Source organism: Budorcas taxicolor, chromosome 6, assembly GCF_023091745.1.
Source record: "Budorcas taxicolor isolate Tak-1 chromosome 6, Takin1.1, whole genome shotgun sequence".
NCBI classification, from domain to species: Eukaryota; Metazoa; Chordata; class Mammalia; order Artiodactyla; family Bovidae; genus Budorcas; species Budorcas taxicolor.
The window spans coordinates 69348984-69370671 of record NC_068915.1 but is presented as its reverse complement, the minus strand read 5'-3'; the positions used below and the strand labels follow the sequence as shown (position 1 = coordinate 69370671).

General features: G+C 36.1%; 2 protein-coding genes across 15 annotated transcripts in view; one reads left to right on the top strand and one right to left on the bottom strand.

Annotated features, from left to right (window-relative positions):
• Nucleotides 1-7100, top strand: part of LNX1 (ligand of numb-protein X 1) — a 189412-nt gene extending 182312 nt beyond the window's left edge. For all 3 annotated transcript variants that reach the window (XM_052641810.1, XM_052641809.1, XM_052641811.1), the window contains 2 exons: nucleotides 5950-6108; nucleotides 6513-7100. In XM_052641810.1, coding sequence (XP_052497770.1) covers nucleotides 5950-6108; nucleotides 6513-6648 — 295 coding nt within the window. In that variant the 3' untranslated portion in view covers nucleotides 6649-7100. The remainder of the gene's footprint in view (nucleotides 1-5949; nucleotides 6109-6512) is intronic.
• Nucleotides 7101-7783: 683 nt separating this feature from the next.
• The window catches only part of FIP1L1 (factor interacting with PAPOLA and CPSF1), a 75575-nt gene continuing 61670 nt past the window's right edge, over nucleotides 7784-21688 (bottom strand). For 4 of the 12 annotated variants that reach the window (XM_052641813.1, XM_052641818.1, XM_052641821.1 and 1 more), the window contains 4 exons: nucleotides 20883-20938; nucleotides 17173-17386; nucleotides 9143-9280; nucleotides 7785-8360 (listed from right to left, as the gene is read on the bottom strand). In XM_052641813.1, coding sequence (XP_052497773.1) covers nucleotides 8213-8360; nucleotides 9143-9280; nucleotides 17173-17386; nucleotides 20883-20938 — 556 coding nt within the window. In that variant the 3' untranslated portion in view covers nucleotides 7785-8212. Of the gene's footprint in view, nucleotides 8361-9142; nucleotides 9281-17172; nucleotides 17387-20882; nucleotides 20939-21688 lie in introns of all 12 variants that reach the window. The other 8 variants (XM_052641815.1, XM_052641820.1, XM_052641819.1 and 5 more) reach the window with 5 other exon arrangements.

Genomic DNA, 21688 nt, shown 5'->3' with positions numbered 1-21688 from the left:
TCATTTCCTTTAAGAATAGAAAGCATGTAATGACAACACTGGTTTGCTGTCACCCTGGCAATTCTTGTTTTCCTTCATCCACGTATCTCCTTGCAGTCACGTAATAAGCAAAGTGAACATGCACAGGCACCAAACGCTAACAGAGTGACCCTCTGAAAGTGACTCTCCCAGCCCTTGCCCTTCAGATCTGCTCAACAGCGGTCACGGTTACCAGTTCCTTGTGTAGTATTTCAGGGAGCGTCGATGTCAGAGGTTGGTAAACTTTTTCTGAAAAGGGCCAGAGTGTGTAGGTTTGGAGGGTCTGTCTGTCTCTGTTGCCACTATTCATTTCTGCTGTTGTGCAAAAGCAGCCATAAACAGTAAATGCTCAACACATAAATGAATAGGTATGGCTGGTTATTTATAAAATTGGGTGTTGGGCTGGGCTGCAGTTTGCTGACCCCTGGTCTAGTACAGATGTACACCCACACACAGTGGAAACACACACAAATGTGCTATACCATACTTTTTAAAATCTACAAATATACACTGGTATCATTTCACATCAGGACACATCAGCTTGCCTCTTCTCCACGGCCGAGAGTATTCTCTTGTATAGATGTGCTATACTGATTCAGCCAGTCCTATCGGTAGTGGACACGTAGGTTGTTTCCCTCTTGGCTTTCACAAACAATGCTGAGAAAAGAATTCATAAGGTACAGTGATACTCACTGTAGTATTGTCATGCCCACTACTGGTAAGAACTGGTTACAGAAATCATGCTGCATCTGTACAGCCCTGTGACAGGTTACTTGGTTATGAAACTATCTCATCACCTCTTTTTGGACTTTGTAGGTGATGCATCACTGTTGACTTGCACTGAGTGGTGATGTGGAGAAATGAGGTCCGTCTCATTTCTTTACTTCCCCATGTGGCTTGCTCTTTGCATCTAACATTCAAGATAAATGTTCTCTGTTATTTGGGTTCTTCTTTTCAGGGAGTTCAGACATGTATTTATCTTTTTCTTTTTATCCTTTCACTTGAATCATTGTCATCTGTTCACTTTCATTCTGCTTTGTTTGAGCGCCTCTTCATACTCCGAAGTTTCCAGCCATTCATCTTTGCCTTTGTAGGCACTTATATATTTCTGTTTTTTCTCTTCCACTTCTTTCTTCTCAACCCTTTTCCTCTCATCTTTTTATTGCCCCTTGGAATCTTGTGTCTCTGCCTTAAGAGCTGTTGTTTCAGGAATATTTTAAATTCATAGGAAAAGGGCTGGTGTTATACATTTCCTTGTCTATAGCGGCAGTTCTTTTCTGTGGCAGCATTTTTCTGGTGAGTTGTTTTTTGTCTGTTACTGTTTTTACTGCTACTTTCCATCCTTTTATTTTTATAATGTGTCTCTACTGGTTCATTCTTTTTGAGCTAAATTTTTCCTGGAGTGGCTATTTGCTGGAATTTTATAATGAAAGGAAGAAACCAGGACCATCTTTCAGGTGGTAGAAACATCTCTTTATGACAAGAGTTGTGTGTTTTACTTCTCCCAAGCCAATTAAGATCTGCCTTGCAGGGCCACTCACAGTACACATCCTTCCCCCACCCTACCACCAGGACAGGCTGCTAATTCCTGCATTTCCAGCCATGCATCCTGTGTGGGTTATCTGTTTGGGTTTTCATTGCCTCACTCATGCCCTTCTTCTCAGCCAAACTGGGTCTGGTGCTGTCTGCGGAATGGCATTCTGCACATCAGAGGGGCACTCACCATGGGCTCAGGGCGCTGCGGGCTTGGTTTGCAAGCCCCTGGTGTAGGCAGCCTCATTTCCATCTACAATCTGACTTTCACTGCCTTTGGTGGCTCTCCTTCAGTTTTAACATGGAGTTCTCATCTGTTTCCATGATCCCTAGTTGGCGTTCTAGTAATTTTTGAAAGCAAAAGGGTTAACAGTCTGCACTCTGACATTTAGAGGTGTGGTTCTTTTTGGGAGTCCTTAAAATTCAGTCATGCTCTTGCAAGTCTTCTCCAGCAGAATTAAAAAGCATCAGTTCTTCAGTGCTCAGCCTTCTTCATGCCTTCATATCCATACGTGACTACTGGAGAAGCTACAGCTTTGACTATATGGACCTTTGTCAGAAAAGTGATGTCTTTGCTTTCTAATATGCTGTCTAGGTTTGTCATAGCTTTCCTTTTGAGGAGCAAATGCCTTTTAATTTCATGGCTGCAGTCACTGCAGTGATTTTGGAGCCCAAGAAAATAAAATCTGTCACTGGTTCCATTGTTTCCCCATCTATTTGCCATAAAGTGAAGGGACAGGAAGCCATCAATTTCATTTTTAAATGTTGAGTTTTAAACCAGCTTTTTCACTCTCCTCTTTCACTCTTTAGTTCCTCTTTGGTTTCTGCCATTAGGGTGGTGTCATTTGCATATATGAGGTTACTGGTATTTCTTTTAGCAATCTTTTTTTTTAAAATTTTTAATTGGAGGCTAATATTGTGGTGGTTTTTGTTCTTTTGGCAATCTTGATTTCCACTTGTGCTTCATCCAGCTTGGCATTTCACATGACGTACTCTACACATAAGTTAAATAAATAGGGTGACAATATATAGCCTTGACGTACTTCCTTTCCCAACTTTGAACCAGTCTGTTTTTTCATGTCTAAGTGTTGCTTCTTGTCCTGCATATAGGTTTCTCAGGAGGCAGGTAAGGTGGTCTGATATTCCCAACTCTAAAAATTTTCCACTTTGTTGTGATCCACACAGTCAAAGGCTTTAGTGCAGTCAATGAAACAGAAGATTTTTTGCAATTCCCTTGCTTTTCCAATGATCCAAAAGATGTTGGCAATCTGATCTCTGGTTCCTCTGTCTTTTCTAAATTCAGCTTGTACCTCTGCAAGTTCGTGGTTCACAAACTGCTGAAGTCTAGCTTGAAGGATTTTGAGCATTACGTTGCTAGCATGTGAAATGACTGCAATTACACAGTAGTCTGAACATTCTTCAGCATTGTCTTTCTTTGGGATTGGAATGAAAACTGACCTTTTCAGTCCTGTGGCCACTGCTGCTGAGTTTTTCAAACTTGCTGGCATATTGAGTGTAGAACTTCATCAGCATCATCTTTTAGGATTTTAAATAGCTCAGTTGGAATTCCATCACCTCCATAGCTTTGTTCTAAGTAATGCTTCCTAAGGCCCACTTGACTTCACACTCCAGGATGTCTGGCTCTAGGTGAGTGACCATACCATTGTGGTTATCCAGGTCATTAAGGCCTTTTGTATAGTTCTGTGTATTCTTGCCAACTGTTCTTAATCTCTTCTGCTAGATCCTTGCAGTTTCCGGTTCTTTATTGTGCACATCTTTGCATGAAATGCTCCCTTAATATCTCCAATTTTCTTGGAGAGATCTCTAGTCTTTCCCATCCTATTGTTTTCCTCTATTTCTTTTCATTTTTCACTTACGAAGGGTTTCTTATCTCTCCTTGTTATTCTCAGGAACTCTGCATTCAGTTGGGTATGTATCTTTCTCTTTCACGTTTCACTTCTCTTCTTTTTTCAGCTATTTTCCAGGCCTCATCCGACAACCACTTTGCCTTCCTGTGTTTTTCTTGGGGATGTAAAACTCCATGACTCCTGTAAGGTGAACCTACTAATATCAAGTCTTACTGTGAAATACAGCAGATAACATCCTGTACGATGTTATGAATCTCTGACCATAGTTCTTCAGGCATTCTGTCACCAGATCTAATCATTATTCTTTGCACTATGCTAAATCTTCACCAGTGAACCAGTGAAGTAGCTTCAGTTGTGTCCGACTCTTTGCAATACCATGGACTGTAGCCTACCAGGCTCCTCCATCCATGGAATTTTCCAGGCAAGAGTACTGGAGTGGGTTGCCACTTCCTTCTCCACAAATCTTCACAACTAGGCCTAAATTTAGAGAACTGAGAATAGGAAAAAAGCTCATATTTAAATTTCGATTTTAAATTAACTTAATTTCTCAAGGGTATATCCTCAACATTGATCAAGACAGCTGCCACATTTCCCAGTAGAGAGTGAAGTAATTCAACTTAAGAAAAAAATGCCCTAAAACTTACTCAGTCCCAACTGACCAAGATCTGACTCTGAGAGTTTAACATAGTGAGTTCTCACTGCTATAATGAAATAAACACTTAACTGAAGGAAAGCACTTAATGAAATAAAATTAGTAACACTGAAATTCCCTTGAATAAAGCTACACAGGGCAGGGGTTTCACCTGCTTTGTTCACTGATATATACCAAGTGCTCAGAACATGGTATACCCATATCAAAACAAGAGTCTAAGAAAAAAGACACACTTGTGACTTAACGTTATGCTGAAAATTTTCTATTGGTACATAAAAATTTTAGATGGTTATTTGTATAGCGTGTCCACATGGGATAAAATATTCAATAAGAGTCAAGGTGATACTTAATGAAAAAACAGTCAAAAGGATGAGAAATACTTAAAGTTTCTGAGTACTGCTTTTTGTACCCGTTCATATATTTTAAAGAATATAGAGATATATTTGGTCATAACCTTGGATAAGAAGCACCCACCTGCTTTCCCCCAAGTACTGGCATAGGTGAGAACATAAGTGCTCTGGGGTTTGGGGAACAATACCTGCTATGAACACGAGCTGTTAGGGTGCCACTGTGTAAAACTCCACGACTCCTGTAAGGTGCACCTACTAACATCAAGTCTTACTGTGAAATACAGCAGATAAACATTTTACAGTAAAAACATGGTTGTTTCATGTAATGAAATCAATACTTTTCAGCTGTCATTTCAGTGAAACTGATTACTGTAAATGCTCTATGATGACAGATACAAAACAAAAAAACTGAGTTGAATTTTAGTACTACATTTTAAAATTACCCACCATCAAACCCAAATCTTATTTTACTTCAAATGGGAGTCTAAATGCCAAGAAAAAGTTGTTACATTAATTAGCAAGGTCGGTAACAATAACCAATTTTATCACTTAAAACATTTCATAAGAGAGTTTTTTAATTGGTTTCTCAAAAATCAGTTAATATTTTAATGTAGAGTTTATAAACAAAATCACCATATCTTGATTTTTACCAACATGAAAATGCTAATTTCCTTTCAAAACAGTTCCTGGCCTGGGGATTCTGGAGTCAAATCCAGCTCCTGATATACCTGTCATAATTGTAACACAGTTTTGTACTTAGCTTGCATCTATGTTAACACTGATCTAATTGCCACTGAATAATAAAGGAACAGCTTCCTCAATCTAGTTTTCTATTTTAGCTGAAGGTTCTACTCATTTACAGAAGACCTGTGGTCATTCTCCTATTCCTACTATAACTTGCTATTCAGTTTACCGCTGGGTTTTTTCCCCCTTCGATATGAATCATTCTTATTATCTTTAAATGTACCTCAATCTCCACTCACTATATTATGTGGCCTGCATGCTTCTCTATAACCTATCAAATATGTAGAACTATGTATAAACTGATTAAGTCAAAATAATACTTCAGGAAATGCATTAATGACAGTTATGTTTACATTTTTTCAGATTAACCATTTATTCAAAGACTTTCCTTCATTAAAAATTATTTATATCCATAATTTAAAAAAATGGTACTGTAAGTATGCTTGAATGTGGTTCATCAGTAAAGATTTAGGCATAACTAACTTTTTAATATAAATTGAGGGGTTAAATCTTCAAGGGGAAAATGAATCTTTCCTAGTAGACATATAAACAGAATGTAATAAATAGATGGCCTCATTTTTTAAAGGGTGTTTAGAAAAGGTAAGTTCAGTGAGAAAAAGCCAGCTTTTTAGCACAAAGGTTACTGGGCTACGACAATTTTGAGTGAGAACCATCGCATGTTATTAACCCTAATAATGCCAATAAAGGGAATGGGAGATGAACCACAGTAATTACTATGAGTTCAAATTAACTGTGGATTTACATTGATTTTGTTCTATTTAAGGTACCTGTATAACTGTAAAGATGTTATATTACGAAGAAATACAGCTGGAAGTCTAGGCTTCTGCATCGTAGGAGGTTATGAAGAATACAATGGAAACAAACCCTTTTTTATCAAATCCATTGTTGAAGGAACACCAGCATACAATGATGGAAGAATTAGGTAATAATAATGACTGCTTAACAAAACACTTATATTCAAAGATTCTGGTTTTTATGTGCAAAAGCTTGGCCCCATTTGAAATAAGGCATATATTTATTATGCCTATTTTTATTGGTCATAAATTTTAAACATTTATGTAGCACTCCATTCCCAAGAAATCCAAAATTAAGTTATTCTTGATCCCACACAGCAACTTCTGCTACTTTTAGAAATCTTCCTAAAACAAGATGAATAATACAATTTGATAGAATTTAAGTGATGGATGTGGGGAGAATCTTAGTTAGAAGTAATATAATCAAAACTGACAAGCGTAGCAAAAACAAGGACCACCATAAAAATTGCATTAACTTCAGCTATGGCTCAGAATGTTAATCATATACCTTGTTTATTTATTTACTTTTTAGATGTGGTGATATTCTTCTGGCTGTCAATGGTAGAAGTACAACAGGAATGATACATGCCTGCTTGGCAAGGATGCTAAAAGAACTTAAAGGAAAAATAACTCTCACCATTGCTTCTTGGCCTGGCACTTTTTTATAGAATGAATGATGGGTTATAGAAAAATAGGAAATCACAAGTAAGCTAAGTTGAAACAATGTATTTATCTTGTCATTTTTTTTTTTTATTTGAAGGCTATACTGTAAAAATACTAAACTTTAACATCAGGAAAAGTAGGATCTAATGAAAGCAAATTACACCTCAGAAAATATAATTCTCAAAATATAAAATTTTTATTCAGTGTGGAACATTTCTCATTACTCCACAGCTTTAAGATTAAATTTTCTACTCACTATAAGGCTCTTCAACAGCTGACATGGTTTGTATGCTCCCACTGAATTCAAATCATACAGTTTAATTAAAATTTGGTATGTGCTGAGGTCTGTAAAGCATTCATTATGGACATTTTAAAAACAATTTCCAGACACGGGATTATAAAAGTGCACTGCTGAAAAGTGTTCATCAAATGAGAAATAAATATTTTTTTAAAATTATATAGCTGTCCTTTAGTATGTGATACTAAGTACATTTCTATCATCACTATTTAAAAGTTCCTAGTAATTCATTCTTTTAAAACCATGTTGTTACCTTCACTGACAAACACTTCCTATGGATTATCCCTAAAAATGCTCACAGAATTTTGTAAACTTGTATTTTCTTAAATGTTACAGAAAATGACTAAAGCTCTTGTTATTTATTTTCATTCACAATATAGCTAGTAACTATAAAAACCCAACATGCTGCTCAACCAATAAGCCTTGAAAAAGCATCAAGAAAAGGCCAAACCACTTTGACCCTGGTTTGGCTCACAGAAGATGGCAGTGAGGCAATTCAAATTTTTGTCACAGTGATGAGTATTTGTCCATGTGCCTGCTCTCTAGAAACTACAAGTTATTTTAGAGGCAACCCAAATGCCATTAGATTTTATTACTGTGGATATAAAACTTCCCCATTTAGTTTCACCATAAACCCAAATTTAGAACACTGAAAACCTGCTATAAAAAAGCTGTGATATCAAAACTGAGTAAGAGTTCTTTAATATGCAAAACCACAGTGCCACAGCAGTGATGAGAAAAGACTAGTTTTAATCTCAATATGCAGAGGTACCTTTTGATGCCTTTTGTAGTGCAACTTCGTAAGAGACTGGTATTTGATTAAGTCAAGAAAACCAGCCAAGACCTCTTCTGCGGGGGCTGGCCCACTCTCTTGCCCCGAAAGTGTACTGCTTGCTCGATAAATCTTGCCTGCTTGAGCTGTAAAAAAGAGAAAGAAAGAAAGAAAACCGGCCAAGAGGGAACCTTGACTTTTATCAGAGATTGTGTATGTACACAGCTAAACAGAGCTCTTTAAATTCTCTGCTGAGTAACTCATTCACATTACTTTCTTCCATACAAAGTCATTACTGCCTTTTTATTTTTTAAATATTACAAGACAAAAATTTTAACTTAACATGAAAAACTCACTCTTTTATTTTGGAAGAGAAAATTAACTTTTCATACTAACAGAACAAGATGAAAGGCAAGTTTCTTAAACATTATCCAGAAAAATAACAAGATTTACAGTATCTACTTCTGGCACTACTATACACAGAAGGCCATGACCACGCCTATTCTGCAGGTGTAGCTTCAGTGCTCTCCTGTTCAGGGGCAGGCTCACTGCCAGCTTCTTTTCCTTCTTTGCTTCTTTTAGATTTTTTGTGCTTGTGTCTCCTATGACTGTCTCCTTCTTCACTTTCATGGCGACGTCTACTATTGCTGAAGGCAAAAAGAAAGGCATATTTTTCTTAAAAATGTTTACCTACATAAGTAGTGACAAATCAACCCACTTTAGGTAAATTCTTGGGAGAGCAATGGGTTTTAAATAACCTAATACTTTTTTTTCTCAAATACATTTTGGAGAGTGATCACATTCTATGTGACTTCTATGCTGGGATTATACTTACATTTAACGCTCACCTTCACTGTTGTTATACTAGAACAGTAAGGCCCACATACTTTAGATTATGAGACTGACACAATGCCCACTGTGCCGAGAGGGCCAGTAGGGACCATATACTGTATTCTAAAAGAATAATTACAAATTAGAAACTAAAGTACTAAATCATAACAGGAAATACTTTCTAGAGTTGATTTTATGCAAACAATACACATTAAAAATGTAATGCTTTTTTTTGAGACTACAGGGCCCTGAATGTTTTTTGATTAAACTGAACATTGCTTTAATAATATTTACTACTAAAAACTGATTCATGACAAATTCCCTCCTGCTCAACAAGATAATATAGTAAAGTTTAATTTTCATATATATATTTTTCATTTCATGCTAATTTTGGCTTATGGGTATTAAACATAATCTTGTTAGATTTCAAGGTCTTTGTTGAAATTTGTAAAAGAACCAACTATTTTAACAGATTATTCTTGATCTTCTAATTAGGAACACATACATGCTCTAGTGGTTATTGGCAATGTCTGCTTCTACTTCCTGAAGTCAAATCAATTTGCCTGGCTTCAAACTGATTCACTATTAAAGAGCAAACCTTCGAGAGGACTTGTGTCTGGTTTCCTCTTTCTCTCTGTGTCGTCTTTCTCTGTGTCGTTCTTCTTTCTCCCGACTTGCTCTGTGGCGCTCATAGCCTCTTTCTGCATACTCCCTGTATCTGTATCGTTCTTCATCACTGAAACAGAATAGAAACAAGTATTCTTGACAGCTGGACTGTTGATTCTGAACGACTTCAAATTATAAAAGAGGTGACCTGAGTCCAGAAGTTCCCATGTTAGCACATTAAACAGAACAGGTACAAAGTATGTGTCTGCTGAACTGAGAAGAAAACAATGCTGCTCCCAAATTAGTACTAGATCTAATACAATACAAAATATACAGTAATTACACATTATGTTAAAGGATCAAGTTTTTTCTATGCTTTCAGTTGTTACAGGGAAGAAATTTTACAAAAACAATGCTGTTTTTCTTCAAAAATTGGGAGCTGAAACTGATTTAAATTTTAATTTGCACCTTCCCTTGTGGCTCAGCTGGTAAAGAAACTGCCTGCAATGCGGGAGACCTGGGCTTGATCCCTGGGTTGGGAAGATCCCCTGGAGAAGGGAATGGCTACCCACTCCAGTATTCTGGCCTGGAGAACTCCACGGACTGTAGTTTATGGGGTCGCAAAGAGTTGGACATGACTGAGTGACTTTCACTTTCACTTTATTTTAGTTTTTAGAATTAAAAGAATGTTTGCTTATCTCAGATTTCCAACCAAAACTCTTATATTTATAAAACCTTAGGTAGACAGTTAAAATTCTAAAAACATTATTAAAAATATTTGGCTTTCAAATACAGATAAGGTTCTTAAGATTTTGAATCACATAAAAAGTATATTCATCTAAAGAAGCAGTACAAACATTAAGAACAGTGTGACACCAAAGCAACTTCCACAAGACCCACACAAAATGCAGGCTGAAAACTGCCTGTGTACACTTGAATTCCGACATCCTGATAACACCACTACTGTGTGTGTGTCACTGGGGGTGGGATGGAGAGGTGGCCATGGGAATAACTTCAAATCCATATTAAGCTGCACCTCCATTTTCTGATCTTGGAGAAAATGGACTAAGGAAACTGGGACTGATGGCTACTGTTACCAGCATAATCATCTTTACCTACCTCCTGAGACCTCTCTTCAGGCCCTTTTGTGAAAACAGAGATATACTCTGTTTTTTTCTTAATCCTTCAGGTCTTTTTATTTAGCATACAAGCCAACATTCTCTACAGCCTAATATCAGTGAACTCTTCTTTTAGAATGAATAAAAGTATCTTTTGGAACACTGTGTGCTAAAGAGCTATGGTTTCTAGAAATATTCTGTGTAATACAAATTATTAAATTAGTAATTTGTACACAGCATCAAGATGCTAAGGAATCTTAGAGAGTAATAGGAAACAGATTCAGGTGGAAGTATAAGCCATATAAAAACCAATCAACCTAATTGTCTCTTAGCAACAGTGATAATTCAGGAGTGCTATACCTAATGCCAAGTCATATTGCTGACCAAGTTGGTATTGCCTGTGATACATTTTTATTTTTAAAAGTATTCATATATGCAGACATACATAGAGATATATATGCACACACACACACACACACGAAAATAATTTTTCCTAATCATAAATATGTACTTGGTATTGGGAAAATGGAAATGTGCCACCAGAAAGGTAATGCACTATGTCCGGAAGTGGGAAGTAGCAAGAGCAGTCTGGGCAGAGCAGGCCCCAGGGGAATCCTGACTCTGCTATGGTCCAAGGTAAGTAACTTAACCTCTCTCCTCAGTTATCTCACCTGTAAAACTGGCAACAGTCTTTTTCAGGGTTGTTGCAGAACTGATAATAGTATTTATAAAGTGTGTCTGGAACAAGAGTAGGCCCTCAACAAACATCCACTAACATGCAGGTTCATTATCTTCATTAAATTTAATGCTAAACTTTTCAGAAGCAGAACCCTTTTTGTAAAGGTAACTGACTAATAAAGTTTCTAAAAGGAGAATAAACTTGCACCTAGCTACCATGACAAATATTAGCATTAATGTTATCCTCCTTAAAAATGAGGTTCTTGGGGACTTTCTTGATGGCCCAGTTATTAAGAATCCACCTTGCAATGCACGGTACGTGTGTTCAATTCCTGGTCCAGGAAGATCTCACCTGCCACAGGGCAACTAAGCCCCAGCGCTCTAAAGCCTGTGCTCCACACCAAGAGAAGCCACTCCAACAAGAGGCCCATGTGCCAACTGCCCATGCACAGCAACAAAGAGCCCGTGCACCACAAGGAGGACCCAGTGCAGCCAAAAATAAATGAAGCTCTTTGTAATGATTCCAACTAGATTTACATAAAAATAACTAAAGTCAATTATCTCACAATTTGTCATTTCTAACCTCTTTCCCTCTCACCCTGCCACCAATTTTTATTAGATTTGAGCCAGATTCTGAAAGCAAGCCAAACGGTCTTCTGATGAGACCGTTCCCACAGATGGTGGAAGATTTGGTCTCATACTCAAAATATAAAGACCCCTTCTCCGATAAGCAGCTGCAGCACAAAGGTTTTTCTGGGCCTGGAAATCATTAGAGCTCATTTCAAACACCCTAGAATGACCAGCCTTCCCTCTGGCCCACAATTAAGCAGCCTAAAAAACACGTTGAAACTTGTCTGTAATTTTCAAAACAATAACTCTGTAATTTGTAACACAGCACATACTACATGCCACATTGCTAGAATGTCAGTCTTGAAGAAACACAGCCTTCACTTACACTTCGCTGGGACTTTCCAGAGATCACTACTGCTGGGATAATTCAGAACACCACAGAATTCTTCCACCTGTTTTCCCCTCTCTGGCCTTGAACTTTTAGTCAGATTTAGGTAAACATTACCCCTGATGCCCTACAGCTAGCAACCTGAAAATCAAATGTGGTTTAACGATTAACACTTTTTAGCATCAATAAAAATTGAGTAGAATCTGTGCATGGGTGTGCCTGAAATTAAACTCAAAGTATTTTATAAACATTGTATTATTCATGCAAAGTAAACTTATATGAGCTCTAGCAAAGCAATTCATTTTAGACTTCTTTCCTATTAAGTTTTGAATTACGTTCCTTACCTTGTGAACATGTACATTCAAGAGATAACAGTACTATCTCGAATATATTAATTTTAACTACATTCGAAACAATTCAACTTTCTGGAAAGTAGTGCCCTTGATTTAACAGAATTTGTGCACTTTTTTGACTAAAGTTAACAGCACATTTCCCACCACACAAACTTGAAACATACACTACACACACAGATACAAACATGTATGGACCCATACCTTCACTTATTTAGTCAATAAAATTTTACCAGGTGCCTACAATATATAAGTCATATTATTAGCAGGTATTAGAGAAAAAAGATTAATAAATCTTACTGAGTTTCTTTCTGCACTTTTTTTTTTACACAACCTTTAAACTTCCAACCACAGTCCTAGTTAAGGTGACAATTATTATATGGTTAATCTGTAACGACAGTATATGAGTAATTCTGTATCCTCAGCACACAACTTTGTCCCTGGCATATAATGGGGATTCAAAGAATGTCAGTTAATGAATGAAAGAATTAATCTGATTCCCCATGACCTCTAAAAGAAGAAAGAAAAAACAAAAATCAAGTACAGAAAAATAAGAAAAACAGAAGGCAATAGAATTTTTAAACTACCAAATTCCAAGACTAGAAATGATTTTAAGTAATATCTCAACCATATTTCCAGTAGATACCATGGTTGTACTGTTGGTTTAATTTCTCTATGCTTCCATTCTCTCACCTGACAAGTTAAAATTTAGGCTGGATAATCCTCAAGAACCTTTCTGGATTAAGAAGTATATGATTACATGATCACATCTAACAAAACAAATGTTGTCTGAATCAGGCATATGTTCACATCCTGAACTGAAACATTGCTTCATCTCACCAAGCAACATCCGGAAAACTGTGTACCTGTGTATCTTATGCATAAAAGTAGCTGGTAAAACAAGAAAAAGTTATCTTAAAGGTATTTCATTCTACACTGTAAAGGTACCTCAATGGATATCTTAATTAGAAAGATGTTCATATTAATGCCTTGACAGTGATAAAGGGTGATTTTTAACCATTTCAAAACCTATCTAGCTAGCACAGTTTCACCAAGTTTACAAGATCTTTTTTTCTCTATTGTATTCACCTCCCTGATATGTGTACGTCATTTTATTCACCGACATATTCATTATGTGCCAGGCATAAATGGACAAAGGGGTGAGAACAGAGAGATGAAAAATGGCAGTCAATGCCCTCAAAGAGGCTTACTAAGAAAGACATGCTCTAAAGAAAATACATGAAGTGCTTAGGGAATATGTGAAGGAATAATTAAATTCTTTCTTTCAGGTTCAGAGGAGCTCACGGAAGACAAATGTGAGCAGAACCTTGAAGAATCAGTAGAAATTTGTGAGGCAGTAAAGGATAGGAATAACATGAAGGAGTAAAGGATAGGAATAACATGAAGGAAGGAGGTATGAAAACTATGAGGACTTCCAGATGTACAACTAGTTCACTATAGATAGAGCATGCAGTATACTGGCTTGGGAGAGAATTGGGGTTAAAATATAGAAGGGTGCACTGGACTTGTGACTTATGGGTCATAAAAAGAATTTTGAATTCCTTCTTTCAGCTAGCAATAAATGAGTTCTTTCCAATGGCACAAAGTTTTAGGGAATCAATTTCCATACCCTGAACTTCCATATTTATTCTTTCCTAAACGTGCTTAGTCATTCAGTCATGTCCAACTCTTGGCAACCCCATGGACTGTAGCCTGCCAGGTTCCTCTCCATGGGGTTCTCCAGGCAAGAATAATGGAGTGAGTAGCTACTGCCATCTCTAATTCCTTCCTAAATATGGAGTGCCTAATGATACACCTGCAGGTAAAACATCACACCATTTCTCCAGTTAATCTCTTCTCCATCATGTTCCTGATCTTTTACAAAACAAAGGCATTCTTTTCAACAATTTTCTACAGTACATTATTGGCTCAGGGTATAAAAACCATCATGGCATCAATAAGATCTAAGTTAAAAATATTAGTGTCAGTAAGACCAATTTTATTTCAGAAACCATAAATTTTTTATAGGGCTTTAGGCCTTTATCTCTTATATATCCTTCTGTTACAAAGTATGAAGTAAGAAATGGAATATTTTGGCCTGTGTCGTGAGACATTCTAACTTCAGATATACTGCAGAGAAGCATGGTGGGAGTCCTGAGAATTTTCCCTGAACTAGTAAAAAAAATAAATAAATCAAAAATTCCTTCTAAAGGAAAGCAAAAACAGCGTTGGGGAGGCAGCACCTTATTTTGAGTTCTGTGACTATTTTATCTTAGACAAGAGATATGGACTAACTCATTTAACAGAACAAGAAAAATGAAGTCAGACTTTTCCCCCACAGAAATTGGGTATAATGTGGCTGGCTGGCTTGCCAATAAATAGGAGCTGTATTTCATGAATTATTTGGTAGCTATTTTCCATAAATGGAATGGGGGAACTTGCAGCTCCAGGTTTGCATGAAAATAAATATGAAAGTACACATAAAGGTGTTCCATTAATTTTTAAAGACATTTTGGAAAAGATATACTAAAATTAACAGTATTTCAATTTTCCTAACCCTTGAAAGAGGAGAGTGAAAAAGTTGGCTTAAAGCTCAACATTCAGAAAACGAAGATCATGGCATCCAGTCCCATCACTTCATGGGAAATAGATGGGGAAACAGTGTCAGACTTTATTTTTTTGGGCTCCAAAATCACTGCAGATGGTGCCTGCAGCCATGAAATTAAAAGACGCTTACTCCTTGGAAGAAAAGTTATGACCAACCTAGACAGTATATTGACAAGCAGAGACATTACTTTGCTGACTAAGGTCCGTCTAGTCAAGGCTATGGTTTTTCCAGTGGTCATGTATGGATGTGAGAGTTGGACTGTGAAGAAGGCTGAGCGCTGAAGAATTGATGCTTTTGAACTGTGGTGCTGGAGAAGACTCTTGAGAGTCCCTAGGACTGCAAGGAGATCCAACCAGTCCATTCTAAAGGAGATCAGCCCTGGGTGTTCTTTGGAAGGAATGATGCTGAAGCTGAAACTCCAGTACTTTGGCCACCTCATGCGAAGAGTTGACTCATTGGAAAAGACTCTGAGTTGGACACAACTGAGCGACTGAACTGAACTGAACCCTTTCTAAGCATACTAAGTTGAACAGGGTACCTCTAACATGAAGAGTATTAAATATAATTTGTAGTCTTCTGGTAAGTCTTGGTAAAGTCCTTTTGATATTCCAAGAAACTCAGAACACTGAAAACTTTGGAAACAGGATCTTTCTGGATGTAATCATCAAGGCAAGATTAGGTTATACTGGATCTGGCTGTGCCCTAATCCAAAGACTGATATCCTTATAAGAACAGGGAAACTTGTACGCAGACAGAGAGAGGAGAATGCTGTGTGAAGACAGAGATAAAAATTGGAGTTAAGCATCAAGGGATACCAAGGACAGCTAACAACAACCAGAAGGTACGAGAGGGGCAGGGAACAAATTCTCTCTCAAAGCCTCCAGACCTGTGAGAGCAAATTTCTGTTGTTCTAGGCTACCAGTCTGTGGTACTTTTATTGTTACACTGAGTAACAATTGGGTGATTTCTAATTCTTTGCTTTTAAGAAAACTAAGCCATGAGCTTATGGATTCTTAAAAGTAATTTCTGATGATATGTAAATTGTATAATTTTGACATATCACTAAATCTTAAAGTGCTCAAATAACATCGACAGAGCCACAACAAAATTCCATTAATTCTTATTTACATATTTCATGTGAACAAGGTTTGTCAGGGCTTACATCTATACAATAAAGAAAGAAAGAAATATAATACTGGCAAAGCCTTTTTTCCCCCTAACAATAGTAACATTTATTTATGGATACAAACATTAATTAAGAGATGGGCAGAAGCTCTTTCATCACACTAAGGAATGTAGCTCCAGTGAATTATTTTCAGAATTTGCATATTTATATATAGAAATAAATCATGATAACCAACATGAGAAAAAAATTTTAAATACTTAATAGGAAATGGCACCCCACTCCAGTACTCTTGCCTAGAAAATTCCATGGATGGAGGACCTGGTGGGCTACAGTCCATGGAGTTGCAAGAGTCGGACACGACTGAGTGACTTCACTTTTACTTTACTATGGTCATTACGTTTTTAATACATTAACTTACATAGGTATGTTGCAGGGTAAATAGGATGGATAATTAAAAATACTTTTTCATAATAAAAATACTTTACATTAGAATAAAATTCTTTCAGGACATGGTTCAGAAATAAGAATTCAAGCACAAAAAGAAACCCAGAGTTTCCAACTGTTAAAGAGAGCTTGCTTATACATTTTAAAAAGATGGATAATGATGTTTAACAAATCACTGTAGTATCCTTAATCCACTGGATATGTTCAAAAGAATAACAGTAACTTTCAAAATTATGATACTTATAACAGACTGGAAATTTTATCTATGTGGTTGGTTGGTTGGTTTAGTTGCTAAGTTGACCCCATGGACTGCAGCCTGCCTGGCTCCTCTGGTCATGGAATTCTCCAGGCAAGAATACTGGAGTGGGTTGTCATTTCCTTCTCCAGGGGACCTTCCCAACTTGAATCAAACCCGGATCTCCTGCATTGCAGGCAGATTCTTTACCAATTAGCCAAACGTTTATACTTAAAATGAAAAATTTTATGTGGCAAGTGGGGGTATGACATTTTCAAAACTGTTTTAAGGAAGAAATGAACAAAGAAATTTGGACACTGTTGCTTTAGATAGTGGGAAGTCCTTAAGAAATACATGACAGCCTTGATGCTTTTAAAATGGCTATCCTCACTACTCTTCAAACAATCCTTTCCCAGTTGAATTGGATTTTCCATTCTGGCACTGAATAAAAATTCTGAAATGCATATAAAACACACATGTATAAATCCCTGTGTGCTGAACATACCTGTTGAAGACACTCGGCGTGGGACTGTGATCACGCTCCCTCTCCCTCTCTCTGGTGCGTTCTCGTTCTCTGTCTCGATCACGGTCTCGCTCTCGGTCTCGGTCTCTCTCTCTGTCTCGGTCTTTCTCTCTCCTTGAGTAATAGTCCCATTGCTTGCTGGTGTCCACAAGACTAGGCCATGAAGGAGTAGAACCAGGAAGGTGGGGAAAGGCAACTAAAGAGAAAGAATAATAATTAAAAATAAAAGTTATGGTACTTAAAAAACAAAAGAGAAAGACGAGGGAGAAAAAAGGTAAAAATCCCACAAAAATGCTTCATTAGATTAAAAAGAAAATTATTTAGTATGTAGAAAAGAGAAGTAATACACGGTGAATACCCACAGTCTGGGGACATGGCCAGAAACAAATCTTAAAGGTTTAACTCTTCATTTGAAAGGTGGACAGCAAACCAGAATTAGATACATCACCAACTTCCCAAAGAGCAAAAATATAAACCAGAATACATTAGGACATCTTCAGAGTGCTGAGACAAAGTAACGGTCAACCTAGAAATGTGTACTCAAAATTATATTTGAAGAATAAAACAAAAGGCATTCATAAAAAATAAGCAAAAGTTATAAACAGAGTTCACACACAAAAATAACTTCTATTAGATATATGCAAAATATATTTCAAGAGTAACCACTAAAAAAATAGAGATAAATATATTATTTCAGAACAATGTAGGGAAAAAGAATATTTTAAAAAATCACCTAAAAATTTCAGTCACTTCACAACAGAAAGAATGGGGATATGCAAGACAAGTTTGAATGGCTCAAAAATCACAGTAATACAAAGAGGATGGAATTAATCACTTAAGTGACAGAAATTGTTGATTTGTATTTTTCAAAATTCTACCTATATTTTGAACACTAAACATAAAAACAAGATGGTTGAAAGTGAAAGGATGGGAGAAAAAATGGAAAACACTAATATCCCCTAATATCCATGAGTAACTGTGTAAGTGGCAAAGCATACTCATACAGAAAGGGTCACCCGAGGAAGAATGACTACGTGAAGATGGAGGATGCAACTCACTAAGGACACAAAACAAATTCAACTTCCAAATATCTAACAACACAGCCTTACTTTCCATGGAATAAAAACTAATAGAAATAATACAGGTAGAAACAGAAAAATCAACCATGATCATTGGAGACTAATGTAATTTTTCAATTATCAACACTTTAAGCAAACAAAAAAATCACTACAGATATATAAGGACTAAGGAAAATATTGTTAATAGAGTTGATTTAATGAACATAACATAGAAATCTGCCAGGCAGGTAAAGAGTACTCATTCTCTTCACCCATATGAAACATTTATGAAAATATGTTCTTTCAAAGCATAATAGACATCATGCTTTCTGACCACCACACAATTTAAATTAGAAGTAAAAATGAAAAGTTATGGGAAAATAATCTCCACTTATCTCAAATTTAAAACACATTTCTGATAACTCAGGGGTGAGTCAAAAATGTCATAAATTTAAAATCATTTAAAAACTGAACACAAAGAAAGTACAATATGTCAAAATGAAAACTGTTCTGAAGGAAATTAATCTTAAAAAAACCTGCATTACAAAAGATGGAACGTGAAGGAATTAAGCTTTCAACTTATGAGCTTAGAAAAAAGTAGAATAATCCAACAGAAGGGAGATAAGAAATCATGTCAGCAGAAAACTACCATGTAGTAAACAAAGGTAGAAGTTGGCTCTTAAAGACTAGATGAGTAAAACATAATAATCTTCTGACAAGATTAGGAAAGAGACCTTATAAAAAAATATCAGAACCAGTAAGGGACTACAACTACAGATGTTACAGGGATTAAACAACACAGAGTATTATATATTTTAGACCAACACATTAAGTAATTCAAAGAAATCTTGACTAGTCTCATAATTATTAAAGACATTAAATCAGCAATTTAAAACCTTCCCACAAGACCAGATGGCTTTTACAGGTGACTTTTACTCATTTATAAGGTACAGACCAGTTGAATAATACAAAAACTTTCAGAGAATGGGAAAAAAGATTATCCCCTTAACTTATCCCATGTGGCTTGTATAACCTTAATACTAAAACCAGTTAACGACAATAGAAATAAAGGAAAATCACAGAACAATATTACATATGAACTTATATATGAACTTAGATGTCCAAATTCTAAGTAAGTCTGTATTTATTTTAAAAAAGTAATCAGTTGTGACCAAATTAGGTTTATGTCAGCAAATAAACAGTGGTTTAATATTAGAAAAATTTAGAAATCTGCCACATTAACAGAGAAAGAAAACAATACGATCAACTCAGAAAGCATCTGATGAAACTCGATATCCATTCACAGTTTAAAAGCCCTTGGAAAACTGGAAGAGATTTTCCTTATTCTGACAGAGGGTTCTATCAAAAATCTGAGAGTAAAAATTGCATAATATAAATATAAAAGGATTTCCTTAAAAAAATTTTTTTAAAGGGTAGGTGGGGCAGTTCCAGACAAGAACTCCACTTGCAGTACTTCAACATTATATAGAGGTCCTAGTCAGACCAGTAAGATCAAAAAATGAGGAGGCATGGGGTGTGAGGAATAAATACCTGAAAAGGAAAGAAGGGTAGATGATATTGCCTCAGTTCTACAGGTAACAGCTACAAAGTATATACTGATATACCTGTTATACATATAAATAAAACAAAACCCAATTCTATTTCTAAATACAAGCAAACACAAACAGAACACGTGGCTTACATGAAGATACTATTTATAAGGACAATAAAAACATTAGGTACCTATGACTAAATCTAACTAAAGATGTCTAAGAAGTGGAGGGAGAGTTATAGCACTCAACTGGAACACATTAAAGAATATCTCCGTAAATGGAGAGAATGCTTGTTCAGAAGTTAACTCAATGTTGTAAGGCATGAATTCCTACAAACTGACCTAGAGCATCAGGATAATAACACAGTACAGTAAGAGAAAGGACTCTGGCAGCAGGCTGCATGGTTTCAAATTCTGACCTGACTATGCCACTTACTGCGTGACACTGGGCAAATTACTTAATCTGGCTGTTCTTAAATTCCCTAGTCCATAAAATAATGGTAACAGTATGCCTGCTTTATAAGGCTGTCAGGATTACATGAATCAATAGTTTGTCATATTGTAAACATGAGTTAGTCATTAATAAAAATCTCAATAGTTTTCAATGAAACTTGAAAAGTTGATTCTAAAATAGATATATAAAACCAATGGCCCAAATCACTTCTGAAGCAGAGTAAGATAGCTTTTGCTAAAACAGATGTCAGATTTACTATAAAACTCAAAATTAAAGAGTTTTATAGTAAGTGTGGCACTGTTAGCATAGGGATAATTAAAAACTAACCAAATGAATAGTCTTGAAAGCTAAGAAATAGATACATGCATGCAGGGAACTTGATACACAATGGAGATGACGCTACTGCTACCTCAGGAAGGAGGGACAATTACATCTTTACTAAAGAAATGAAAAATATTCTGTTAAGTAACCTGGAATATATGTAAGACTCATTATTTCTAGAGTAAACATTTTTAAATTCCTTTTAAGATAGTACTTTAAACCATGGGAGCATGTTTCTACTATTTTAAAGAATTTAAGTACTTTACTGGTTTAAACTGAATCCGGGCAATTAAAAAATAACACTTACCATTGCCATATGGAAAAGCACGTGCAGAACGACTATCATAACCAGAGGAATGTCCACTGTCAAAGAAAAATGTATTTTTACATGTTGCAAGTTCTGAATTTTAGCTTGGCGCAAACGCAAAACATAAGGTAGAATTATGACTTTTACTTAACCACCATGTAATTTGTTCTGTTTGTTTTTGTTTGTTCTTAGTCGCTCAACTGTGTCCCACTCTTTGCGACCCCATGGACTGTAGCCCACCAGGCTCCTCCGTCCATGTAGTGTTAGGTGTAATACTGTTAAATAGCCTGTGTTTTCAGTACTAAAAAATTAAGTTACTATGGAATTACAACCACCATATTATGGTAGCTGCAATTCCATAATAACTTTATTTTTTAATACTGAAAACACAGGCTATTAACAGTATTAAGCCTAATACCACATATAAAGAAGATACAGCTTGTTAGTATTATTTAACATGAATAGTCCAATCAATTCAGCCTGACACAACAGATAACAGAAACTTTGAGGCTGACAGAGTACTTCAGACATAGTTAAAATTTAGCCTTAAAAAACTAATTTTAATGAATAAAAATCAGAAATTCCGCCCTACTGACAGACTCAACAAATACTACTTCTTAACATTTTGAATGAGAAAACAAATATATATAACAAGGATTTAAAATTAAATGCTTATGGTCTCACAAGTCACACTTTGCTGAGTTTTATCATTTCTTCTGAAAATCATATGCAGTTTGATGCTACTGATCTAAAGTTCCCATGATTTTTCTTTAGTTTGAATCACTTTCTCAGAAATACAGTATTTT